The sequence below is a fragment of the Pelophylax lessonae genome (assembly GCF_965119305.1).
Source record: "Pelophylax lessonae genome assembly, chromosome: 9".
NCBI lineage: Eukaryota > Metazoa > Chordata > Amphibia > Anura > Ranidae > Pelophylax > Pelophylax lessonae.
This window is the reverse complement of record NC_138776.1, coordinates 264,193,990-264,204,121: the sequence shown is the minus strand read 5'-3', so window position 1 is coordinate 264,204,121 and position 10,132 is coordinate 264,193,990. Positions and strand designations below refer to the sequence as shown.

General features: G+C 46.5%; 2 protein-coding genes across 3 annotated transcripts in view; one reads left to right on the top strand and one right to left on the bottom strand.

Moving 5' to 3' along the window:
• The window catches only part of LOC309562677 (uncharacterized protein), a 420,285-nt gene that overhangs the window by 357,357 nt on the left and 52,796 nt on the right, over positions 1 to 10,132 (top strand). The window lies entirely within an intron of this gene.
• The window catches only part of LOC309564434 (uncharacterized protein), a 173,925-nt gene continuing 171,515 nt past the window's right edge, over positions 7,723 to 10,132 (bottom strand). Inside the window, 1 exon segment of the mRNA XM_082269064.1 lies at positions 7,723 to 9,198. Within this exon segment, the coding sequence (XP_082125190.1) occupies positions 7,748 to 9,198 (1,451 nt within the window). The 3' untranslated portion in view covers positions 7,723 to 7,747.

Genomic DNA, 10,132 nt, shown 5'->3' with positions numbered 1-10,132 from the left:
GTGTGATCTTCCTTTGTAGAATCCCGGGAATACAGAGGACGGGGACATCTCTCTGGTGGGTTCCCATTACTGGATCCATCTACGTGATGATGGTGAGGGATGGTGTGATCTTCCTTTGTAGAATCCCGGGAACACAGAGGACGAGGACATCTCTCTGGTGGGTTCCCATTACTGGATCCATCTACGTGACCATGGTGAGGGATGGTGTGATCTTCCTTTGTAGAATCCCGGGAATACAGAGGACGGGGACATCTCTCTGGTGGGTTCCCATTACTGGATCCATCTACGTGATCATGGTGGGGGATGGTGTGATCATCCTGTGTGGAATCCCGGGAATACAGAGGACGGGGACATCTCTCCGGTGGGTTCCCATTACTGGATCCATCTGTAGGAAACACACACACTGACTGAATACATTGTTTCTATGTGTTTATCAGATGATGGGGGATCTAGGTGGAGCCTCCGTACTGCTCTCTCCTTTACAATAAAGTCTCCTCTTACCCGGTGATGTGAGGGGCGGCTGATTCTCCATCATGACGTCCTTGTAGAGATCCTTGTGTCCTTGTAAATACTCCAACTGTATTATCATCTACTGAAGGCAAAAGGCATTACAGTGACTATAGAGAAAAAGGATGAACATGACGTGGGGTTATTGGGTCTCATGGAAGAGGACGTAACATAATGGGGAGGAGGGTTACTGGGTGTAAATCTCATGGAGGAAGAGGACGTAACATAACTGGGGGGAGGGTTACTGGGTGTAAATCTCATGGAAGAAGAGGACGTAACATAACTGGGGAGGAGGCTTACTGGGTGTAAATCTCATGGAAGAAGAGGACGTAACATAACTGGGGAGGAGGCTTACTGGGTGTAAATCTCATGGAGGAAGAGGACGTAACATAACTGGGGAGGAGGGTTACTGGGTGTAAATCTCATGGAGGAAGAGGACGTAACATAACTGGGGGGAGGGTTACTGGGTGTAAATCTCATGGAGGAAGAGGACATAACATAACTGGAGAGGAGGGTTACTGGGTGTAAATCTCATGGAGGAAGAGGACGTAACATAACTGGGGAGGAGGGTTACTGGGTGTAAATCTCATGGAGGAAGAGGACGTAACATAACTGGGGGGAGGGTTACTGGGCATAAAAAGAAAAATAATATCTTAATTTTATATATATTTTTCTAATTTTCTTTAAATCAGCGGTAGTGCAAAAACTACAACGAAAAACACCAGTAAGTGAACAAAAAACGTGCATGTGAACACACACTAAAAAGTACACTTAAGGGTGTGCTTTTAGTCCACCCCCTGAAGGGGTAGGACTTCTACCCTGATCCCCCGGGGCGCGAGGCTCCTAACAGGGACAAAGGGTTTACGTGTTCTGCCTAGCCAGAAGACCTGGCAGACCCCGTTCTTCTGGGCAGCCGAAGCCGCATCCCAATACTTGGTCGAGGGGCTCTCCCGAACAGAGACTCCCCCCAGAGGCAGGGGAGGAAGGAACCTGAGGGCCACACATCCTCCCCCCAGATATGAGGGCAAGCCTGAGGACTCACATCCTTCATCCGTGAGAAAAACACACACAAAAGTGAAAGGGTGACAAATGTGAGAGAAAAGAGATAGAAAATACAAAAGTGGCCGTGCCGAATGTGCATTGGCCTAGGCCCCAAAATAATATCTCAATACCTCCTCAGCTGCCAGTTCCAACAATGTCTCCTCTCTACTTCCTCCCAACTTAACTTCCTATTTATATGCTTACATCACTTCCTGTCTGTACCTGACATCACTTCCTGTTGATACGTAACATTGAGAATACGCGAGATTACCACCTTGTGTTGAATATAAATACTGCAGTCTTACGTTACGTTCCATCATTATGCTCTCTGCCTTGTAGTCCATTCTTCTATTAGGTTACATTGATAATCACAAATACGTAATACCTCACTTCAAATCAAGACAATAAAAAATAAAAACAAAAAAACAACGAATTGATAGTTCTACTATTTATACAGTAAGTGTGAAACTTTAATTGAATTGAAATACGATATCATCGGCTCAATTGACAAAGCTTTAATACAAGTGGGAGAAAGGTGGTCTTTACTTTGAGTTTCGAAATCAAGGAACTGGAGATAATTTTTGAATTTGGTGCAATGATAGCACCACTTAGTGCCTTTGGCATTCTGGGTTCCCCACTCTACATACACTATTTTGTCAAAAGTATTGGGACGCCTGCCTTTACACGCACATGACTTTTAATGGCATCCCAGTCTTAGTCCGTAGGGTTCAATATTGAGTTGGCCCACCCTTTGCAGCTATAACAGCTTCAACTCTTCTGGGAAGGCCGTCCACAAGGTTTAGGGGTGTGTCTATGGGGATGTTTGACCGTTCTTCCAGAAGAGGCACTTATGTTGGACGACAAGGCCTGGCTCGCAATCTCCGTTCTCAGTCATCCTTGTCTTTATGGACCTTGCTTTGTGCACTGTGCGCAGTCATCTGTAGACCCATTCTAGGCTTCTGAGACCTGGCAGGACAGCAACCTTGTCCTTAGGCTGCTACAAGGGGGCACTAAGGCTGGGAACTCCCCTTCCAGGGGAACAGCCTTCTGCAGGGCTCCAAACTATTTATCAGCTTCTCAGCCACCATCTGGGCACATCTCTCCAGGGATTGGCTAGGCCCTGACCAATATTCAGGCTGGTCATTTAAATTCTTCCTCCCTAAGCTCTAGTGCAGTGGTCTCCAAACTGTGGCCCGGTGGCTAGATGTGGCCTTTTGCATGCCTTTATCTGGCACTTGGGGCAATACTCCTCCCAGTGACACCAGCAAAGGGGCATAATTCCTGCCACCAAAACCAATAATGGGGCACTATTCCTCCCACTAACACCAAAGATGGGGCACTGTTCTTCTTACTGACACCAATGATGGGGTACTATTCCTCCCACTGACACCAATGATGGGGCACTATTCCTCCCACTGACACCAATGATGGGGCACTATTCCTCCCACTGACACCAATAATGGGGAACTATTCCTCCCACTGACACCAATGATGGGGCACTATTTCTCCCACTGACACCAATGATGGGGCACTATTCCTCCCACTGACACCAATGATGGGGCACTATTCCTCCCACTGACACCAATGATGGGGCACTGTTCCTCACACTGACACCAATGATGGGGCACTATTCCACCCACTGACACCAATGATGGGACACTATTCCTCCCACTGAAACCAATGATGGGGCACTATTCCTCCCACTGACACCAATGATGGGACATTATTCCTCCCACTGACACCAGTGATGGGGTACAATTCCTTCTACTGACACCAATGATGGGACACTATTCCTTCCTATGACACCAATGATGGGACACTATTCCTTCCTATGATACCAATGCTGGGACACTATTCCTTCCAATGACACCAATGATGGGGCACTATTCCTCTCCGTAACACAAAGTATAGAAAATCTATCCCACCTACTCCCACTGATACCAGGACATTTTCTAGTCCCACTGGCCACTGTTCACCCTCCTAAAGTTTGAAGAACAGTAAACTGGCCCTTTGGTTAGAAAGTTTGGAGACCCGTGCTCTAGAAGCTTCATCTAGACTAGAGGCAGGTGGAACCAAACTCTCAGCCTCGGAAACCCCCGAACAGACCAGGCCAAACAATCTCTGCCCTCTTGATTATAGAAGGAGCCAAAAACTTGATTTACCGAGCAACCTTACTAGGAGGGTGCTACAACTTCCAAAAAGAAATGGACTCAGAACAGAATATCGTAGAGTTTATTTTACCAAACCGGAATATCTGATTAATATACAATGAAACAAATCTTGACTGAAAATCACATCTTTTAAAATTGGTGTAAAATTATATACAATGTATTGATAATTAAACACTGGATGGACCACCTTCTGCAGTCAAGCAAATGAAGAGCGATGATGTTCAACAGCCAATGGATATCAATAAAAAAGTTCATTGGTGAAGGACAAGTCCTGATTGCATGTTGGGGGTTGATGTACCTTCACGGTGATCATTTCTTCATCCAGGAGAATACAAAGATATTAGACCGAGCCCCAGTTATAGTTCCTTCATGTTCTTGCCTATGTATTGCCACCATTGGTTGGTTGTTGCCCGTGTATTGGTACGGCTGTCTCTGTATAGTCATGATTACCCAGTTTGTTCCTCCATGTATTGCCATACCTGACCATATAGACCGTATATTCCCGGTGGTTAGTTCCATGGTGCCGTCTATGTGAGTGTGGGGCCAAGTCAGCACTGTTTGTTTAGAGGACCAAATTATTATAATGCAGACCTATAACTATCAAACCCCACCCCTGAAAGATCCAATATTTTTACTGAACCCCCAATTCGATGCAGCACCATTGGGGCTCATTTACACTTGCTTCGACTTTAACGCACATTAAAGCATTTATTGCTTCAACATACTTTGAGATGGGTTTTTGATGCTTCAGTGATACTTTAGTGATGCTTCTTTGAAGCTTTAATGAAGCTTGGCAAATGCCCTTTGTGTGTGTTGATTTTCTATTTGATTTAAAGGGGTCCAGTAGAACCCAATCTCAGCAGATCCCCAGCTTATTAGTACCCTCGTTTAGCAGATCCCCAGTTTATCAGTACCCTCATTCAGCAGATGTCCAGCTTATCAATACCCTAGTTCAGCAGATCTCCAGTTTATTAGTACCCTCATTCAGCAGATCCCCAGCTTAGCTGTACCCTAGTTCAGCAGATCTCCAGCTTATCAGTACCCTCGTTCAGCGGATCCCCAGCTTATCAGTACCCTCGTTCAGCGGATCCCCAGTTTATTAGTACCCCCGTTCAGCATCAGCAGATCCCCAGTTTATGAGTACTCTAGTTCAGCAGAACTCCTGCTCAGTTGTACCCCTGCTCAGCACATCCCCAGCTCATTAGTACTCTCATTCAGCTGATCCCCAGCATATTATTAACTTCGTTCAGCAGATCCCCAGCTAGTTAGTACCCTCGTTCAGCAGAACCACAGCTTAATAGTACCCTCGTTCAGTAGATCCCCAGCTTATTAGTATCCTCATTCAGCAGATCCTAAGCTTATTAGTATCCTCATTCAGCAGATCCCCAGCTTATTAGTCCCCTTGTTCTGCAGATCCCCAGCTTATTAGTACCCTCATTCAGCAGATCCACAGATTAATATTACCCTCATTCAGCAGATCCACAGATTAATATTACCCTCATTCAGCAGATCCACAGATTATTATTACCCTCATTCAGCAGATCCCCAGCTAGTTAGTACCCTCGTTCAGCAGATCCCCAGCTAGTTAGTACCCTCGTTCAGCAGAACCACAGCTTAATAGTACCCTCGTTCAGTAGATCCCCAGCTTATTAGTATCCTCATTCAGCAGATCCCAAGCTTATTAGTATCCTCATTCAGCAGATCCCAAGCTTATTAGTATCCTCATTCAGCAGATCCCCAGCTTATTAGTCCCCTTGTTCTGCAGATCCCCAGCTTATTAGTACCCTCATTGAGCAGATCCACAGATTATTATTACCCTCATTCAGCAGATCCCCAGCTTATTAGTACCCTAGTTCAGCAGATCCCCAGATCATTAATACCCTCATTCAGCAGATCCCCAGCTTATTAGCACCCTTGTTTAGCATATCCCAAGCTTATTAGTACCCTCATTCAGCAGATCCCCAGCGCCTATCAATTTAACATGCTTTTTGACGTATTTGTGATGCTTCTTTGAAGCTTTAATGAAGCTTGACAAATGCCCAGTGTGTGTGTTGATTTTCTACTATTTTAAAAGGGGTCCAGTATAATCCCTACTCAGCAGTTCCCCAGCCGATTAGCACCCTTGTTCAGCAGATCCCCAGTTTAATAGGACCCTTGTTCAGCAGATTCCCAGCATATTAGTAACCTCATTCAGCAGATCCCTAGCTTATTATTATTATTCTCATTTAGACGGACCCCAGCTTATTAGTACCCTCACTCAGCAGATCCCCAGTTCATTAGTACCCTCATTCAGCAGATCCCCAGGTTATTAGTACCCTCATTTAGCAGATCCCCTGCTCAGTAGTACCCTAATTCAGCAGTTTCCCAGCCTATTAGTACCCTCATTCAGCAGATCCCCTGCTCATTAGTACCCTTGATCAGCAGATCCCCTGCTCATTAGTACCCTCGTTCAGCAGATCCCCAGCTTATTAGCACTCTCATTTAGCAGATCCCCAGCTTTTAAATACCCTCGTTAAGCAGAATCCCAGAATATTAGTATCCTTGTTGAGAAGATCCCCAGATTATTAGTACTCTCATTCAGCAGATCCCCAGATTATTCCTAGCACATTAGTACCCCTGTTCAGCAGATCCCCAGCTTATTAGTACCCTCAATGAGCAGATCCCCAGAATATTAGTACTCTCATTCAGCAGATCCCCAACTCATTAGTACCCTCATTTAGCAGATCCCCTGCCCAGCAGTACCTCCAGCGATGCTGATCCACCATTTAGTAGTACCTCTCTCTTTCCAGTCCCCGCTCACCTTCCACTATAGCGTTCCCATGTTGCACACCACGTGTGCCGTCTGCTATTCCCTCCGCTCCGTCCAGACCCCGCTCACCATCCTGCTGCACCACACTGCACACCAGAAGTGACGTCTGCACCAGACACTCCCAGAATATATACACATGAACCGGAAGTGACTGCTGATGATGTCCTTCTTGTTCGCTTGTTGGTTTCCCAGTGCATCCTGGGATACCTCATACCTGCAATACCTACAAAACAAAGCGAAGCTAACTTTGAATAAAAGCCTCTCAAAAGCTTCAGTTTCTGTAAGTGAACATTGTCAAAGACTTCTATGGAGGCTTTGGAAATGCTTTGAAGCACCAAGAAAGTGACATGGGGGATCATTTTAGAAACAAAGCGAAGAAAACACAACGTGTGATCAGGACTGTAGGGTAACCCTTTTATTAAGTGACAAGAGCTTTGATTGGCATTTAAAACGCTTTATAAAAGTGTGTCCAATGCCACATTTTGAAGGCCTGAGCCTCCAGGGTCCCGGAGCTTTGGTTTTCTTGTGGTCCTGTGGTCAACCGAGGCTTTCAGGTGACCATCCCGCTTTGCTGCCATGCCATGCCTCCTCCTCCTACTGGATCCTCTTTCTACTGGACATTGGTCAAAATGCAAAATAGACATGGGGACACCCCAATGTGGGCGGGGAGAGGAATTTCAGCACTTAGAGCCCAACACCGGGGTCTCCAACAAACACAAGAAGCCAGTAGGAGACTCGATTTTTTTACTCTATACCACAGTTGTCCTATGTATGAAACGTCTTCTTCTGTTAAATGCCACCAAAGAGCTGTCAAGAGCAGTGGTCTCCAAACTGCGGCCCAGGGGCCGGATGTGGCCCTTTGCTTGCCTTTATCTGGCTCTGTCCCGGAGCTTTTACTTTCTTGTGGCCCCCCTTGGTGCTTGGCGCTGTAGGTAAGATGGGATGAGCAAGGGCGCTGAACTGTTGCTTGAAGTATCCTGAAAAGCAGTGGTCTCCAAACTGTGGCCCAGGGGCCGGATGTGGCCCTTTGCTTGCCTTTGTCTGGCCCTTGGGGCACTATTCCACCCAATGACACCATAAATAGGGCACCATTCATCCCATTAAAACCAATGATGGAGCATTGTCTACTCTCACTGGTCACAGTCCGGCCCCCCCAAAGCCTGAAGGACAGGAAACTGGCCCCTTGCTTAGAAGGTTTGGAGACCCCTGGTCAAGAGCATCATTTGGTGTGAATTTTCTGATGCCTGATCAGATTCATTTGGTTTCCAAAGCTTTTCCCGCACTCTGAACATGAGAAAGGGCGCTCACCTGTGTGAACTCTCTGATGTTTAAGGAGGACTTCTTTCAAGCCGAAACATTTCCCGCACTCGGAACAAGAGAAAGGACGCTCGCCGGAGTGAATTTTCTGGTGTTTTACGAGGCATCCTTTCATGGTGAAACTTTTCCCGCACTCTGTGCATGAGAAAGGACGCTCGCCCTTGTGGCGTTTCTGATGGGAAACAAGGTGCTGTTTCTGAGTAAAACATTTCCCGCACTCTGAACAGGAATAAGGACGCTCGCCTGTGTGAATTCTATGGTGTCTGATAAGTTTTCCTTTCTCTGTAAAACATTTCCCACACTCAGTACATGAAAAAGGACGCTCACCTGTGTGACTTCTCTGGTGTATACGAAGCCCTATTCTGTCAGTAAAACTTTTCCCGCACTCTGAACAAGAAAAAGGACGCTCGCCCGTGTGTATTCTCTGGTGCGTATGAAGGTGCTGTATCCTAACAAAACTTTTCCCACACTCTGAGCACGAAAAAGGACGCTCGCCTGTGTGTCTTCTCTGGTGTTCATCAAGCTCTCCTTTCTGAGTGAAACATTTCCCGCACTCTGAACATGAATAAGGACGCTCACCGGTATGAACTCTGTGGTGTCTAACAAGGACTTTTTGCGAAGTGAAACATTTCCCGCACTCCGAACATAAAAAAAGGTTCTCGCATGTGTGACTTCTCTGGTGTTCGAGAAGTTCCCATTTCTGAATAAAGCATTTCCCGCACTCTGAACATGAAAAAGGACGCTCCCCTGTGTGGATTCTTTGGTGTCTGTTAAGCGTTCCTTTGTCAATAAAACATTTCCCGCACTCTGAACATGAAAAAGGACGTTCACCCGTGTGAGTTTTCTGGTGTATATGAAGGCGTCCTAGTCTAATGAAACATTTTCCGCACTCTGAACATGAAAAAGGACGCTCACCCGAGGGATTTCTCCATTGTGCTCTGTTTTTAGTGTGAGATTTTATGCAATCCAAAGATGACAATGAAGGCTCTCCTGTATGTCCTCCATCACATAAAGAAGACTCCTCGGGATTGGATGGATGTGTTCGTTGATCGGCACTGTGAGATCTCAGATGGACATCTGAAGTCATAGTATGGGATTGATAAGAAGGTTCCTCAGGATTAGAAGGATCCATTGATCTTAGATGGACATCTGAAGTCATAGTAAGGGGTTTATCAGAAGATTCCTCAGGATTAGAAGGATCCATTGACCCCTCCAGATGGTAAGGTCGGTGATCTGTGGTTGGAGTAATGGGATCTTCTCCTGGAGAACATTGTGTGATGTCATCATCTTCTGCCTTGAAATCTGGAGGTGAAATAGAATCTCCCTCCGAGGGATTCAGAAGAAAGCGTCCATCTGTAAGAAAACACATTATGAAATAGGAATTACAAATATTTTTCTAGGTTTGCATTCGGGAGTCATATATGTTGGTCCACCACTAAGAAGTCTCTCGGAGCTCCGGCATGGAATTGGGTGCAATCATTACACCAAACTACGAAGACAAACCAGATAAAGCATACAATACACCAGGGGGCTTGAATTAAAATTCACGAAGGTCCAGTCAGACAGGTTTCTTCCAGCAGAGGCACGAATCACATTACAGCCCCCCATGTGCATCACAGCCCCCCATGTACATCAGTGTCTTCATCCTATCCTTCACATAATAGCCCCCTCTTTGCATCAGTGTCCTCAGCCCCCCCATTCACATCATGGCCCCCCTTACATCAGTGTCCTCAGCCCCTCTTCCACATCATAGCCCCCCTTACATCAGTGTCCTCAGCCCCTCTTCCACATCATAGCCCCCCTTACATCAGTGTCCTCACCCCCTCTTCCACATCATAGCCCCCCTTACATCAGTGTCCTCAGCCCCTCTTCCACATCATAGCCCCCCTTACATCAGTGTCCTCAGCCCCTCTTCCACATCATAGCCCCCCTTACATCAGTGTCCTCAGCCCCTCTTCCACATCATAGCCCTCCCCTTACATCAGTGTCCTCACCCCCTCTTCCACATCATAGCCCCCCTTACATCAGTGTCCTCAGCCCCTCTTCCACATCATAGCCCCCCTTACATCAGTGTCCTCAGCCCCTCTTCCACATCATAGCCCACCCCTTACATCAGTGTTCTCAGCCCCTCTTCCACATCATAGCCCCCCTTTACATCAGTTTCCTCAGTCCCCCCTGTACTTTACAACCCCCTACTTTACATAACAGCCCCCCCGTACATAATTTTCTTCATCCTATCCTTCCACATCACAGCCCCCCCCCCCTTACATCACAGTCCCCTTTTTAC